The following is an 18,249-nucleotide window of genomic DNA, read 5'->3' on the forward strand; positions in this document are numbered from 1 at the left end:
AAGTTAAGTTCGAAGATCTAGGGGGTCAATTTTGAAATCCATTTCTTCCAATCCACTTGTTTTGAAAGTTGGTATTTAAAAATTGCCAAAACTTGCGATGGTGATGAGGCGAAGCTCCGTCCAATTAAAGCCACATGGTGGTTCTAATAGTTAAAAGGACTTCTAATAATGCTGGAAGTTGGTGGAAAAGGAAATGTAGAAGCATCATACCATTTTAAAGGTCCTTCAAAAAAATACGATCCAATTAAATATGGGCCTAGTATTCCATCTTACACATTAATGAACCACCTATTTTGATTTATCATGACTGTGTATTCATGCGGATTCGAATCAGAATAGTAATGAAAGTTGTGTCTATTCATAAGACCATTATTATGAAAAGAAAATTCATCACTAAATAACATTATCAAAAAAGTTTTCATTTTTTGCCATTTTATTTAACACTCACATGTAAAATTCAGTTCTGTTGTCAAAATCATTTCCATAAAGTTCTTAACAAAACTGGATTTTATGAGGATAAAAACTATGTTTTTTAAGAATTCTTTAAACACTTACTTCACTAATGTTACTAATTTCGGATATCCGATTTTGACTAATATTGAGATATTCGATAACTGAACCAATTACCGTAAAAACATTTTCTTTTTTTCTGTGACAGATTTTCTTGTAACGGTTTTTTTTTATAATTGACACTTCTTGTTTCCTGAAACTGGTATAATAATCTTTCAAAAATGCCTGGCTTAAGATGTTTTCTTCTGGGAGACTTTTGAGCATAATCTCGAGAAGCTAATGAACAATTCTTATGACATTCTCTAAGAATAAAAATCATGTCATTATTCTCTTCTTTTGGGTTAATCTTCATTTTGACTATACAATACCGCAGCAATATCAAATAATAACGATCTAAACGTCCACAATTACAAAAAATAATACCATTCTAGCAAAAGCAGACTTTGCAGACTAAACAGAGATTAAATGAATTATCTGATATTTTTAAAAATCCATAATACAGATACATAAAACTAGATACATTGGAACATTTAATCAAAAAACATCAAATGGTACAAAGAACAGTTTTTTAGTATATTCTGTAAATACGCGAAGACTTAGCTATGAATACCCTAATGCCATTGGATAGGTAACTAAAAATTACATTTCCTGGTAAGTTCAAAAATATGGCGTCATATTCAAAGTAATCAAGTTATAGTTACTTAAAGTTCTTATTTGATTAGTTTTAATATTTGGACATTCTGTACAAGATGGCAAATTGATTATGATTGGGATATAAAATATGATCTCTTTTTACACTTCATTGTAAATCACGCTTATATAACTTAAATACTTCTTAAGTAGTTAAAAATATTATTTAAAAGTATTTAAAATTCTTAAGTATTTAAAACATGAAAATTAGGTTAAATCTTAACAAAATTCAAATTATTTAAAACATCTTAAATTTGAGGTATTATAAACTTTACTGAAACAGACACTTATTTTGATCAGAGAATCCAAAAATGCAATAATATACAAGGGGTTCTATTTAAAAAAACATAACTTTAATACGTTTAAGGCTTTTGAGATACGCTGTATAATATGAAAAAAATTTCAAAAAATAACCATAATAGATCCTCATATAGCCCAAAAGTAAAACTTTCTGAAAGCCTAGTGTTTTGGCTACAATATTCTGTGCCGTATAGCGTGAATAACCCTGTATATGCATAGAACTATCCAAAAAAATGGGGTGAAAACGGTGGTCACGGTCTTTTGCATTGACAATAATATACATTACATTCAAATGACCAGACCACTAAAATTTGGTTCAATTTCAAAGTGAATTTTCTTGTGGATCTGTGACTTGCCTTTAATATACCGGACCACAACACAAAGTGTCTTTTCCTTGCTATTTCATGTAAAAACTTAAAATATTGACCACTTATACAAAGTAATATTAGTAATTTTTCTGGATGGATTGAATGTTGTATTACTTCCTATTTGATTGGAAATGTGTATAAGTATTGATCTATCAATGGGACACCCAGCATTTTTTTTACATTTTTAGATTCTACATCTTACCTACAATAATACTACTTTGTAAATTTTTAATCTATTTTTTTAATTTGATTTAAAAATGATATGATTTTGGGCTGTTGTATTTATTTTTTACCGGAATTTGGAACTTTTGGTGTCCAAATGTGTATAAATGTTCAGGTATCCAAGAAGTCAATAAAACTCATCCTAATTGTATCAAAAAATTCTTATTTGACAAAAATTTTAATTTCGAGAATATGGGCGGAAGTAATTACTGACAATTAGATTTAGCTATTCAGATTTTTTAGTGCTTTCCCCATAATTAAAATTCAAAACGAATGTGATTTATCAAAATGAGTGCTTCGTAATTCTGTATTTTTAAATTACATAAAAAATACTTAAAAATTAACTAATTAAACTAACCTTGAAAAGTAAACAAAAAAATAAAATCTATTACTTTGATAAGGCAATAATTGAGGTTTCTAGGTTAAAGAAAATAAGGAGTCGAAGTCCTAATATATTAAATATTTGTTAAACATTGGGGAAACAGCAGTCTGGAAATTTAAATGTTTGAACGTAATTGACGACAAATTTATTTTCGACATCACACAAAAATAAAACTACAAAACGGAAAAAAAACATACAAAATACAGCACATATTATAAAATTCCGTGAGAATGTGAGCAATTTTATATTTACCAAACCTGTACACCTTTAAAAGAGAAAATTAGAATTAAAAAACACCAAAATTAATAGTAAAGACAAAATACTACATACTTCAAACCTTACCTTAATAGTTAGTCCAAAAATAAAGCGGCTTCAGCTAAACCCCAAAAAGCAACAATCAGAACTTCTTCATTTAATTTAAACCACAAATCGTTCTAGGTTCTTATACTCTCACTGCCTCATCCTACGCATGGAATTATCCAACAGCGTCTCTGTTCACTCAGAGCTTTTTTGCAAGGCCCTAGTCCTTACATCGTACTTTCTGATGTTAAATTGTGATTTAACGTGACGGTTTAATGTGAAAACGTATGAGCAGAGATATTGTTTTATTAAATCTTGAGGGAGGAACGCACCAATAACACGAGCACCACAGCTTCCACTTTCACCATAAAAAAGGAAAAAAGTTTTGGCGACACTCACCATGACTCTTTAAATGACAGTTATACCACATTTACTTTCACTCACTAAATACCAGCTAAACTAGTGACACATCTCACTAGTCTTTAAAACAAAGGAATACTCGATTATCCTGATGAGTTATTCCGTATTAGAATCATTTGTGTCTCCGCGCTAACATTCGATTGCATCATCTAAGATATTATATCTCTTCAAAATATACAAAAAAACTTTACAGCCTGCTTTTTGCAAAGGTACAATTCATAGGTTGTATAATGAGGAACAATCAATACGCGATATGAAATAATATATGTATGTATGAATTTGAATTTTAATATTTCTATCTATTGAAGATATGGAAAGTTAATTCACTAGTAAACTCATGAAACCCTGTCATGGAAACATACTTTTAACTTTCATCTATATCTGACCATAGCTTCACAAAAAAAAAATAAAAAAGAAATTGAAAATTTTCGATTTTTTCGAAATAACTGAAAAACCAAAAATAATTTTGTAAATCTGTTTGCATTGTGAACTACTCTTCTGAATACGTAAATGCTTTTCCATTTAATCAAGTCTGCATCTGTTACCGATAGGTACATACACATGCTGGACATTCTCATGTTTAATACATATGAATATGTAAGGTACCTCAGAAACAATGGTACAAATAAGTATAGGTTGCTAGACGGTAAAAAAATAGAGCGATTCAACTAAACTTGCCTCATATAAAAATTGCTTATATTCATTCTACAGCCAAAAAGAGCCACCTCGATAAGATTCAAATTTTTCAAAATAAAAAACTGCGTGGCATTGCGAATGTCTCCAAATACTTTCAAGCAACCGACCTCTATTTAGATCTTGGTATCGAAATGGTTGCAGATAGCATTAAAAAACCACGCATATTCTCATAGAAACTGGTTAAAATCACACATCAACGAAGAGGCGTCCACATTCTTGATGTCTAAATTCACATATAGACGATTCAAACGGACTAAACTGTTTGAGCTGAGTTCCTTCGAAAAATAAGTGATCTAATGGGAAAATTTATTTCATATCTACCATAATATAATAAATTAATTTGCGTCTAGTCTACATATACAGGGTGTCCGATTTAAAGCTGTGATTGAAGATTACTCAAAAACTACGTTGTATGAAAAAGTTTCAAATAAAAGTTGTCTGGTAAAGAGGGGGACATTTCATGAAGATACTGACTTTTAGCCAAAACGTTATTTTAAGGTTATTTCAAGGGCAACTTTTTTTTCAAACGTCAACCCCGTATTTTTTTTATAGATTCTTGTAGACTTTCAAAAAATGATTATCTTTTATTTGAACAATTTTTTTATTAGATGTTTTGCTGCTGAGTTATCTTTGGTTTTTGTCCAATTTTTGAGATAGTCGAAATTATTGCATTTTTTTTCTAGGAAAGTTTTGCAATGCATATTCTGTTTAAAACTCATAACAATCCAATCTAATCTAAAAAAAAATATATATATATTTCTTTGAAAAGAAAATTCTTTTCGAATAAGAGTTGAAACGTGTTTGGAGCAGAAAGGAAATTCTTTTGAACATTTTCTTTCATAAGTTTTTCAAATTAAGATTTTAAATTAATTTTTTTTAGAATTATTTTTTTTATTTATCTTTTTTTATAGAAATATTTTTTTATTAGATAGAAGGATTTTTATGAGTTTTAAACAGAATATGCATTGCAAAACTTTTCTAGAAAAAAAAAAGTGTAATATTTTCGAATATCTCAAAAATTGGACAAAAAATCAACGATAATTCAGCAGCAGTACGTCTAATAAAAAAATTGTTCAAATAAAAGATATTCATTTTTTTAAAGTCTATAAGGATCTGTAAAAAATAGAGGGTGCCATTTGAAAAGAAAAGTTGGTCTTGAAATGACCTTAAAATGACGTTTTGGCTAAAAGTCACTATCTTCATGACATGTCTCCCTCTTTACCGGACAACTTTTATTTGAAACTTTCATACAACGTACCGTTATTGAGTAATCTTCAATTACAGTTTTAAATCGGACACCCTGTATATATTCATTTTACAGGAACACATTTTACAGTTTTCAGACTTGAAATTGTTTCTAGAGCAGTCTTTGGATACGAAAATGTATTTATAATATCTGTTTCAAGCTAGCTGATAGGCGGCGCCACCGGTGTTTATCATGTGATAAAAGTCGTCTTAACTTTTGGATCTGGGTCGATTACTTCAATATTTTTAAGTATATAGATATTTCGAACCCTTTTATTTACATTAAAAAGGTGTTTCCAAAAAAACTCGTATTTCTAACCGTTTTCAAGACATTTTCATCCATTCATTCTGTTGTTCATTAAATGCTTGTATTACGCGATAGGCCATCAAAATAATAAAATGCCACACGAGCGTCATTTTTGACATTTTTACTGACGTTTTCAAAATCGAAAAGTAGTCATAAATATATTAACAAATATTTTGTTTCATTATCGTGACAAATAAATTCTGTTATATTTTCTTCAATGCTTCGACTAATTCACTAATATTGAGAAGAGAAATATATGTAGTTTGTTTTTATATGTAAACAAATTTCTGAAGTCATCGTCTTACTGAAAGATATCTTTAAATTTATCCCATTAATAAGTAACTAGATCATCGAATTTTGAAAGGACTTCGCGAGGAACTGGAAAATATTGGTTGATTTGGTTCAAAACCGGATAATGTAAGACCAAAAATTTTCATTGTGGACTGAGAAAAGGAAATCTTCGTCTGAATACTAGAGGAATCAAAGTCTAGAATAATACGCATCTGTGAAGCGGTTGGGGGTCACCAACTCATTAATTTTTAGACTTCTATGTAAAGAAAAGCTGTTTCGATACAGTTTGGGGATTGCCAGGGGATTGTTAACTCAGAATTAATTTCTGCAATGTGCTACAAACATTTTTGGATTTTTAATATATTATAAACTTAATTGATTCGATTAATAATAAACTATAATTTTTTACTCAACTAAACAAAAAATTGCATTGTTTTCACATTTTACGTAGCGTGCGGGGAGAATTAAGAAAGTAATATTAACAGAAGATTGAAAATGTCCAGAATCACTTAATTGAAAATATCTCAAAAATCGAGATACGAGTTCTTTTTTGACGTAAACTATGTATATAGTTGGGGGCATTAGAATTTATAAAAATGTTGAAGTTTTAATACTGTAGATCAAACACTGGGAGATTTATTTCCAATTTGCAGAAATTAAAAAGTTACTTTCACACAAATTGTAGAATGAAAATAAGGAACTTTTTATTCAAAGATCCTCGAATTTGCTCCATGTGGAAAAAGCGGATTTACCTTGTATATGGTGGCTCAAAATTAATGCTTTGATGATTAAATACTATACGTGTTTAAGGTACGTCTTTAATATAACACATAAACGATTTATCATGTTCCTATGCTTATATCGTCATATTTCACTGATAAATGCTGTTTTGTATTGAATGTGGAAAACAATTCAATTGTTCAAACAATCGTGAATATTCGTTTGCGCGTTTATACCGCTTCAAAGTAGTAAATCGTATCCGACTATCTCTGGGCCAAACTAAAAATAATGGTCGAGTTGCAATTTCCTTCTTGAGCTTGAAAAGTACAGTGGCTCGAATCCAGGTCAGTGGCGCAGATACAGTTTAAGTTTTATGACGATGTTGTAAAACAAATGTTATCCCATATTATTATACAATAATCTGCTTTATTTCTTTTATTCTATTTGGGAATAGACTTCACACACAAGTAAGCGTGAAATTGCATAATATTTTTAGTTAAAACTAACTGAAAAAAACGTTCACCCTTTACTAATAGCTTGGACGAACATTGAATAGGAATAATAACAGTGTAGTTGCAAGAACAATCTGTCTCAAAAAAATCTCTTTGAGTCTGAGATTCTTATTCTTTTTAACGGCTTAAGTTACTCTATTACTTCCAAATATGTTTCTAAGCTTGACTCCACTTTAGCTATAAAAGAAACAGCTCAAATTTTACCACAGAATCACCAATAAGAGTTTAGAGATAGTTAAAACTAAACTTAGATTAATCTTATAAAATTAAAAAATACACATATAATCCCTATCGAACAAATGCAAAAATTCTGTGCTTAAAATAATATTAAAATTCTTCTAACAGACAAATTTATAGCTAAAGTCATTATAGACTCTTACCCATAAATGGGCAAAAAATTGACCTTTTAAATGGTAGGATTATGGTAAATTAAGTAAAGACTGGGCAGAAAGGTTAGAGACAAATTTATAACATACTTAAAAAAACATAAACATAGTTTCATAGATGTATAAAGATACAAATTAACACTTTAGAACTGTAAAACATCTCGTTTTTATAGTATTATTAAGATCCGCAAAAATAACGTTCCCTTAAGGCTTATTGTTAGTTGCGTTAATTCACCCACGCATCCATTGTTTATATTTTTGCTAATTATTTAAAATTTTTTAGTAGGAAACGCGGATGTTTGTTTTAAAAATTCAGTTTTTAGAAAATTTAAGAAATAGGAGTATAAATTGAGATTCAAATCACACTTTGGTAAATTTTGACGTTTCTGGTTTATTTAATTGATAAACATGTTTAAATAATTTTTTACTCAACTAAATAAAAATTTTTGTGTTTTCATATTTTACCTAATCGGCAGGGAGCATCAAAAAAGTAATATTAACAAAAGATTCAAAATCTGCAGAATTGTTTAATTAAAAATATCCCAAAAACCGTTAAAGATGCAAGTTTTTTTATAGAATCCCTCTTGATCTAAAATAGTTAAGAGTATCAGAATTTGTAAAAATATTGCAATTATTGGCATTGATTAAAAAGTTACGTTGATTTATATACTGGCAAAGCGAAGATTACACCACCTATTATTTAGCTTGAAACAGATATTTTAAATGAATTCATGGTACCCAGAAAAATTCTTAGGAGCAATTTCAAGTCTGCGAAATTTATTCCCAATTTAGAGAATTTAAAAAAAACTTTAACGCCTTATTAAATGAAAACAAGCAATTTTCGTATAAAGGAAGTTTAGCTGAATTGCTTTATTTTTTTACTCTCTAGCGCCTAATATTCATTTGTTCATTATTTCCGGATTCTATTATCGTATCTGGTGTTTCTATCATCCTGTATAAATATATATGAATGATCCTATGATAACGAATGATAATTGACTTTCATCTAACTCCTGTAACCTATTATAGTCATTTTTTAAACAACAAAAATATCTATGGCGGCAATAAGGAAAATATATTTTCGTTGCAACATTTGAATTTTGCGTGTTATAAAAAATTTTACGACGTATTTAGATTTACTGTAAAAAAGTGTCTCAACAATATTTTAGTTTGTTTATCTTGGGACAATCAGTAGTTCTTATATTAGGTGTACAACTTTGCTTCCGCCGTTTTTTTTCCGAATTTCGCGATTTTATTGTAAAAAACTAATTATACCTTTAGGATCCAAAGTATTGTCCATCGCTGGCCACTACTTTCTCCCATCTTTCGGGCAGCATACGAATCCCGTGTTGAAAAAATTGGACATCTTTTGAAGCGATCCACGATTCTATCCAATTTCTTACTTCTTCATAAGACCGGAAGTGTTGGTCAGCTAGCCCATGTGCCATGGATCGAAACAAGTGATAATCAGAAGGAGCTAGGTCAGGAGAATATGGCGGGTGGGGTAGGACTTCCCATTTCAATGTTTCCAAGTATTTCTTGACCACTTGCGCAACATGGGGTCGAGCATTATCGTGCTGCAAAATCACTTTATCATGTCTCTCGTTGTATTGCAGCCGTTTCTTTTTCAATGCTCGGCTCAAACGCATTAATTGGGTTCGATAAAGAGCACCTGTGATTGTTTCAGTTGGTTGTAACAGCTCATAATATATTACGCCGAGTTGATCCCACCAAATACAGAGCATGATTTTGGAACCATGAATAGACGGTTTGGCCGTCGACGTGGAAGCATGGCCGGGATATCCCCAAGTCTTTTTGCGTTTGGGATTATCGTAATGAACCCATTTCTCGTCCCCAGTCACAATACGATGCAGAAATCCCTTCCGTCTTTGCCTTGCAAGCAACTGTTCACAAGCGAACAGACGCCTGTCAATATCTCTTGGTTTCAACTCGTACGGCACCCAATATCCTTGCTTCTGAATCATTCCCATGTCTTTGAGGCGTTTTGAGATTGTTTGTTGAGTCACTCCCAATGATTGTGCCAATTCTTGTTGACTTTGACACGAGTCTTCGTCAAGTAATGCTTCCAAGTTCGCATCTTGGAAAACCTTCTTTCTTCCACCGCTATGTTGGTCTTCGACGTGAAAATCACCGTTCTTGAAGCGCTGAAACCACTCACGACATGTCCTTTCACTAATAGTGGCTTCCCCATAAGTATCTGAGAGCATTCGATGAGCCTCAGCAGCAGATTTCTTCATATTGAAGCAGAAAAGTAAAACCTCCCGCAAATGACGAGAATTTGGCTCGTACACTGACATTTTCAATTGCGAATAACTTTATGATGAAGACACAAATAGACTAATATTTTTATGAGGTTATGTTAACAGGTGCCCAAGGCTCCTGCATGCCCACATGGGGTTATTTATTTCGATCATTACTTACCGCTACATACATCTATTCAAAAACGGCGGAAGCAAAGTTGTACACCTAATAATATTTAAGAAAATCGAAATTTAACTCATTTGGTTTTTCGCGGATATCTCTGGTAGTATTTGGAATTTTATCAGTCCTAAGTCCTGCCGCGCAAGAGCAACTTGATTTGCTGGTGACTAAATATTGATGCAATTAACAAGTTGCTGGTAAGATTTTGCGACCGTGTACGGGCAATTGAATAGTTTTGATGGATGCCATGATTTTTTTTGAGGTAACAAGTGTTTGTACTCTGATCGCACGAAAAAGAAACCAAAACAAAAGCGATTTTATGTTCATCCAATTTTAAGCTGAAAACTTTTCAAAGGATAATTTCATCATTTTTTTAACAAATTGAGAGGGTACCCGATGAAAGTTTTATTATATAGCGCTACATGTTTTTGAGAATAATAGATACTGACATCTGGCTATGCTGGGCAAATGGGTAAAAAATGATGATGTACATAGCCATAGTACAAGCTCCTAGAAAATAGTTAATGTTACAGTAAAACAGCTAGAAAAAATCGCCTGTGCGCAGCGACAGGTTTGAACCAGTGTGTTGTATGTTTCTCGTCAACTGTGGACAACTATTTATTCACCGGCGAAATGAAACATGTTTTAATTTTTTAGTTGCTTCAACTAAAAAATCACCCATGCGCGGGATTCTATTTAAACCCGCATGTTCTATTTCGGCAACAAAATAGTTGTCAGCGAAAAGTTGCTTGTGCGCGGCGGGGCTAAAGCACATTCTAAACAACCATTAAGTTGCGCAACTTTACCCGAATTTAATCGGCTTGGTATATATTCGAATACCTGCGATACTTACGTTTGAGTTTGAAAAACGTTCACCCTGTATAACTAATAAAAAATAGAAATTTTGCATTATTGTGAAAGTGGATGGGTCCATTTCATGTTAATTATTTTCAAAATGGTGGCAAATCTAGTTATACCGGCAGATGATGTCTAGTGTTTTAATTTTTTATTTCTCTCGAAATTATATGAATTTTTGATTATATACTTTATTTCGAAAACACTGATGAAGTTGAAATATAACACTTTCTTAACTTGTAACAGTTTCACTTTTACTTAAACCGTTTGGATGTTAGAGCCTTGGAAAGTCCAAAAAGTATTATATTTGAAGCAAAATAAAATTAGAGACTTATTTATTTAAGTGTAAATACTTTCGTCTGTAACTTTTTTTGGTTAATTATTTACACCTTTCGAAATAAATTTTGTGGTATGTGTACTAAGTCTGATTTACTCATAATGGTTTGTCTTCAGTTTTGCATAATTTTAGAAAACTACCTAATCTTATATTTGCACTATAAGTTAGGTTATCACGTAACTATAAGATTAAAACTTTTGTTTAGTCTTTATTCAGGTCAAGTCTTGCCTGCCTTCTTGTTTGTCAAATCACATTCAGTTATAGTTATAGTTAATCATTGCAATTAATATAAAACATCAGACTTTCTGTCTACATGCATTATGTTGTTTGACACATCTGACATGATCATGCAAGACTAACGACAAAGTGTTAAGTGTAGACCAAACTTTACGTGCCCCAATTTATAGTTTTTATTTTTTATTCCTGGCTTCATTTATTTTTCATTCAAATAATGTAAAAACATTGAATATTTTATTGAATTTCCTGGCAGTATGTTGTATCCTGTGAGATTTACTTGAAATCACCTTTTAAAAACTGGAGATGTATTGATGCGATGGAAGCGATATTTTTTCCGAGATAATGAACGAGTTTTGAAAATTACTTCATAAAATTATCTTCTACTTAACTATATCAGTTTTAACTATATTTAGATAATGAATTTTGATAATGCGTTTCAATATAACAATTTATTTGTGAATTTTGAAGTTTTGCGAAGCCTCTAGTTTGTTCTTACCTCTTGTTTGTGATGTATACAGGGTGAGTTTTTTAAGTGTGTCACGTAAATATCTCTGAAGTTATAAGTTTTAGAAAAAAAGTTTCAAATAAAAAAGGGATTATATGAAAGGGAAAAACTTTTGGCATCATCACTGTTTCGATTCAAGGTCACCTTCAGGCTCTAATCAAGGTCAACTTTGTTTTTTCAAATGGAAACCCCACATTTTTTTGACAGATTCTGATTTGTTGTTCAAAATAAACATGTTTTTACTTGAAACATTTTTTTATTCATTTGATAGTTTTGGCACAAATTGACCTTTTTAAAGAATTTTGTTCTAACGAAAATGCTTGTATCGATACATTCAAGAGAAGAAATAAAAAAAACCATCATTTTTAAACAATTCAATCAAATAAGTGTTCAAAATGATGTCCTTCTACTTCAATGCATTTAGCGATCCTCATTTTGAATGACAGTTGGATATTCCAATATGTTTCTGGTGGAATGTTACGGCATGCTACTCTTATTCTTTCTTTCATGTTTTCAGCAGTTGTTGGCACTTCAGCGTAGACAATGTCTTTTAAAAATTATGTTTTTTTTAAAATTTCTTCCCTTGGATGTATCGATACAAGCATTTTCGTTCGAACAAAATTCTTTAAAAATGTCAATTTGTGCGAAAACTATCAAATGAATAAAAAAATGTTTCAAGTAAAAACATGTTTATTTTGAACAACAAATCAGAATCTGTCAAAAAATGTGGGGTTTCCATTTGAAAAAACAAAGTTGACCTTGATTAGAACCTGAAGATGACCTTGGATCGAAACAGTGATGATGCCAAAAATTTCCCCCTTTCATATAATACCTTTTTTATTTGAAACTTTTTTTTCTAAAACTCATAACTTCAGAGATATTTACGTGACACACTTAAAAAACTCACCCTGTATATTTTTTGTTGACTAGTCGCAGAATTATATTTAAAGAAAAAAAACTGTTTAAACAGTATCTTTTGCATATAGGTAATTTTTCACATGTAATTTGATTGAGAGATGTTCAAGTTTATTTTATTACTGTTTCAAGTTTTAAATATTCATAGTTAACCATAAATTTTATTTACCGACCGTTTTAAAACTCCAGAAAGTTATGTACGTATGTTCTAAAACGGTAAGTAAATTCAGTTATAGTGTAGACCATAAACAGTCAAAAAATACTAGGTCGAGCAAAGAAAATACATATTACCTTCCACCTGGATTTCAGGACTTCAGCTTTGGTATTTGACAACAACATTTGTCAACTTGAATAATTGTTGATGGATCGACATTTCAAAGATAAAATAATTAAAAAAATCAAAACATTAAAAAAATTACAAACATATTTTTTTAATATTTCTTTCTCGCAATGCATGTTCGAAGCTTTTTGGAGGTTTAATTAGGTCAATGAAAGTAATAAGCCTTACGAAAAACAATTTCACGTGCTAGTTGGAAGATTTTAATTTTTTGTCCCAAGATTTTTTACCCACAAAACTTTTCAACTTTAATGTTAATTCTCTTGATTCCAGTATACAAGGTGTTCGGAAAAATCATATCATAAATTCTAGGGGTTATAGAGAAGACTAAAATCATGCTGGTCCTTTACACAAAAAAATTCGTAGCAGCCTTCGTTACCAAGTTATGCGCTTTCAAAGGAAGAAATTAAAAACTGTTTTTGCTGTAATTTTCAAACAATTATCATGGTAACCATAAAAGTTGGGCGGTTGAAATAACTCATAGTCATGCTTATTTTCGTACATAAACAAATGTTTCATTATGTCTTTCTTATACAGGGGAAGTCAAATTTTCCCATTTAAAGTAATTCATTTTTTTAGTGAGTTGACAAAATCAGTATCTTTTTCATAGTGTTATGTTTTTATAACTTTCCCACAAAAAATCGTGCTTTAATCGATATCTTGTACCGTTTTTGAAAACATCGCATTTCATTATCAACATGTACCACACATACTAACAATGTGAAATGAAATTAAATATTAGGTTATTATAAAAATGTTATGTTTATATATGAAAATAATTGAGCCATTTAAACCGCCTAACTTTTTATTGTTACCATGATAATTATTTGAAAGTTCAAGCAAAAAATACTTTTTTAAATTGCGAGCTTTAACTTCTTACTTTAAGAGCGAATAATTTGGTAACGAAGACAGCTAGGAATGTTTTTTTTATATCATGTACTAGTATTATTTTAACCTTCTCCATAACCCCTACAATTTATGATATGACGTTTCTTGACACTCTATATAATTTTGTCATTTAAAACATTGATTATTAACTAGAACAGATAGAAATATCATCGGAAAATAAAAATAAAATGGGATGTTTTGAGTTTATTTCATTAACAGGTTCCGGAAGCGGCGCGGATGGTGACTATCAGCTAGTCCAACATGAAGTGCTCTATTCCATGACAAACCAGTATGAGGTGCTCGAGTTTCTTGGCAGAGGCACCTTTGGCCAAGTGGTCAAATGTTGGAAGAAGGGCACCAATGAGATTGTGGCCATCAAAATATTGAAAAATCATCCTTCATATGCCCGACAGGTGAGTGGATAATCAATTCAATCAATAAAAACTAACGCCAATAAATTCTTATATTCTTATTATAATCTGTGCAGCAATGATGTTTCAATTTCTGTGTTTAATTTTAAAGACTCACAAAACAAGCATTTAGTCATTGATCTGTGAATTTCGATGTCTTCGAAGAAGATATATTGGCATGTAGTGCAAAAGAGTTCATATTCAGAGTTTCAGAATTGTGATAGATAATTTAAAGGTACTTTTGTGGGCAATAATGTCTCGCCGCAAAGTAAAAAATAATATTTCGTATATTGCAAAAACAGACATTTAATTAAGTATCTTACTCGAATCTAAACTTTCTTATGTGCGATTTATAAAATCGAGAGATACTTTTTTAAGTAAGATATTTGTCGGGAAGCCGAATCTGTGATTGAACAGTTGTCAAACTTGACAGCTTATAATCTGATATTCAGAAATATGACACCATCTTGAATTTTTTTAAACGGTAACATACTAACCTTTTTCTGCTGTTGGATAGACCTTGATGAGATGTTTTCGAAAATGTTTTTCTGTTGCGTATGTGCAGCAACATTCGAATCGCAACTTTTCTATTTGTTGTTTAAAGGATTTACAAATTTTTTATATACTAAAATGTTCTTGGGAATTTGTGATTGGATTTACTGCCAGCTGTCAAATGTCAAAGTTTCGATGTCATCTTGAATTTCTCTAAATGGCAACATATCAATGCCAATGTTTTTTAGCCCTGGGATAGACTTTGTTGAGATGTTTTCAAGAAGGTATAACTATTAAGTATTTGCAACAAATTGAACAGTTTTTCTATTTGCCATTTAAAAAATCTAAAGATATAATTTATAGTAAAATATTCACGAAAGGTCAAACCTATGATGAATCTTTCTGCCCGCAGTCACATGTACATATATTCACTTTTTAAATTTTCACTTTCACGTATCTTCTTCATGTGACTTATATCCTATCCACTGGAAAGATGTAGCAAATGTAAACATCATGTGACCCATAGTAGCGCGTTGTTTCATTGGTTACAAATTGTTTATAGGATAGCATTTGGAATTGATCAAAAATGTCTCTGGCACTGACTGTCTCTGTCTCTGAAAAAGTGACTCCGAAAATGTCCTCAACTTCAACAGATACTGCAGATGAGGAATTTCCCTCAAAAATGCCAGATTTTCAGATTGATTCTTCATTAAAGAACAAGTCAAAAAAATCACATTTAATTGTGGAAATGAAGAATGTCATATTGAATATGAATAAGAACAGCTTGCGTGAATATCTCGAACTGACTATAGACAAAATTGATGTATGGAGTGGCTGAAATATCTGGGGTTTCCAAGCGTAATGCTTACAAAATTTGCAATTAATACAAAGGATTTCACATTTTCAATGGAAAACGCTAAAGAAACTATCCATTATTGAGTCAGTTTGTGATTTTGATAGTAGTACAGTACGAAGGAAAGTGCACCAATTTTTCTTCCGTAATGAAATGCTTACCATCAATAAGGTTCTGGAAGAAGTCTATGATGATGATGATCTGTTAACTTTTAAAAGATCGTTATTCCATTTGTTATTGAAGACATTACATTTCAAATTAAAAAAGCGTAGTAGAAATAGTTTGCTGATGGTCAAAGATGAAATAGTTCTTTGGCACAGAGATTTCTTGAAGCAAATTAGATGTTACAGACGTGAAATAATAAGATTTATTACTTGAATGAAATCTGAGTAAATGCTGGACATACACACACATGCACACAAAAGTGTGGGTGGACAAAATGATTGGTTCATCTAGACAGAACTTTTTAAGCGGACTGTCAATTAGTTTATAAAATCCGCCAGGTAAAGAAACAAAGACTCATTGTTTGTCACACTGATAGTGAAGAAGATTTTGTGTCTGATAGCCTTTGGGTGTTTCAGTCAAAGAAAACTGGCGATTACCATGAAGAAATGGATGGACTATCATTCGAAAACTGGTTTTCAAATGTGCTGCCTCGTTTGGAACCGAACTCTGTGATGGATAATGCACCATATCACTCGAGACGAGTTGAGAAAACTCCTTCCTCTGCAATGAAGAAAGCAGATATTCAAGAATGGTTACGCTCCAAAGAAATTGCTTTTGAAGAAACGATGTTAAAAGTTGAATTCTTATCGACTATTAAAGAACATTTTACCAAATATATTATTGATGAAATGGCAAAATCTCGCAATATGACCGTTTCGACTTCTACCATCTCATTGCGAATTTAATTCCATTGAATTTATTTAGGTTGGCATAAAAAAATTAATTTCAGAAAAAAGTGTTACATTTAAAATACGTGATGTTAGAGAAATTTTACAAGAAGCAGTGAGTCAAATAACTGAAAAATGGCAGAGATGCGTACACCATGTGTAAGAAAAAGTGGAAAAGAAAATGTGGGACTTGGATGTCATAATTGAAAGAACAGTAAAACGACTCGTTATCAATTCCAAAGATGACAGCAGCAGTTCGGAATATGAAAGTTTATAAGGACGTTTATTTTTTCAAATTACAGTTGAGTCTGCTTATAACGAGTACAATTTATAACGAGCGTTCTGTTTTAACGAGTATTTTTCAGTATTACCGCAAATCGTGAATTAAACTTAATAAAATTTGGGTTTGGATTCAACGAGCTTGGATACAACGAGCAATTTTTTTTTGCGAAATTGTTACATCGCTTTGAATACAACGATCAATTTTTGGTCAGTTTTTAACAATATTTTTTACTACGATTATAATGAGGAGTCGCTACATTTTTCAACTTTAACTTCGTTTATAACGCGCACTTGATACCAAGAAACTTGTCATAACTCGTCTATTTGTTCTCCATCCACGTAGGGGGTGCATACAAATTATTCGCTGGTGTTATAACTTAATCATAATATACAGGGTGTCCAGGAACAATTTCGACACAATGAAAAGGGTGATTCTACGTACAAAATTATGAAAAAAAGTTCCTATCAACTTGTACCCGGAAATGTTTTTTAAAGAAACTACCGCTTTTTAAAGATAGCGGCCTAAAAACGTATTTTTAATTAATTGCTCTAAAACTACTTTAGATCTACACTTCAAATTTTGTTCACGAATTAAAAATTACATTTACCATTTTTATTAATTTAAACTAATAGATTGTGAATGAATCCGGTGACTGACAATTTTAATAATAAACTTAAATCTTACACTCAGTATAATACTACATATTGTATTCAACTTTACAGTTTACAACGAGCACATTCGTTGTAACCGACTCTGATAAAAATTGCATATAGCGAGCGTTCGCATATAGAGGACATATTTTTTTGGTACCAGCATGCTCGCTATAAGCGGATCCGACTTTATTAATAAATTCAGTTTTTTAAATTTGTTATATTCCTATTGTGTCCTTACTTATAAGTAACTTAGTATTATGAGTATTCTTGTACTGTAAGTTATACATAATTAAATAAAAAATAAAACAAAACTTTCATTAATTTTTTAAAACTAAAATTACTTTGAGTGTGGTTCTGACAAACAAATTGCACCTTTTCATTGGACAGACTTTAATTTTGTGAAACTAAAAAGTTGAATTGAAAAAAATTGTATGTTTACCAGCTGACAGGTAGTCCGTTCACTGTTTCGATTTTCCGGGAAAATTTTTTTTGGTCCCTCTATTTGTCTATAGCTTCCTGATGATTGCCAAGTAGCACGAATCCGGTATCGATGTGGCTTGGGATCCTGTGCTCACTGCATTGTGGCATGTTTCTTAACGTTTTAAGTCAATAACAGTCGACGTAAAAAAGTTGTAACTGATACATATGTTAATGAGGACTCGATCTCAATTTATATTACAGGTGAATGGGTAAAAATTGGTTTCATTCAGTTTATGGAACATCCTTTACAAAGTAATTCATTAACAATGGGACTATCGAAAGTTGGAGGTACTACACGTCAAATGGTCACTACTGGAGAA

The 18,249-nt window shown here is 31.2% G+C and overlaps 2 protein-coding genes across 8 annotated transcripts in view; one reads left to right on the forward strand and one right to left on the reverse strand.

The window, feature by feature from the left end:
• The window catches only part of LOC136417976 (toll-like receptor 2), a 116,764-nt gene that overhangs the window by 88,015 nt on the left and 10,500 nt on the right, over nt 1–18,249 (reverse strand). The gene's annotated exons all lie outside the window — the stretch shown is intronic.
• Nucleotides 1–18,249, forward strand: part of Hipk (Homeodomain interacting protein kinase) — a 99,481-nt gene that overhangs the window by 17,272 nt on the left and 63,960 nt on the right. For all 7 annotated transcript variants that reach the window (XM_066403807.1, XM_066403808.1, XM_066403810.1 and 4 more), the window contains exon 4: nt 14,085–14,278. In XM_066403807.1, the coding sequence (XP_066259904.1) occupies nt 14,085–14,278 (194 nt within the window). The remainder of the gene's footprint in view (nt 1–14,084; nt 14,279–18,249) is intronic.

This window comes from Euwallacea similis, chromosome 31 (assembly GCF_039881205.1).
Source record: "Euwallacea similis isolate ESF13 chromosome 31, ESF131.1, whole genome shotgun sequence".
Classification (NCBI taxonomy): Eukaryota; Metazoa; Arthropoda; class Insecta; order Coleoptera; family Curculionidae; genus Euwallacea; species Euwallacea similis.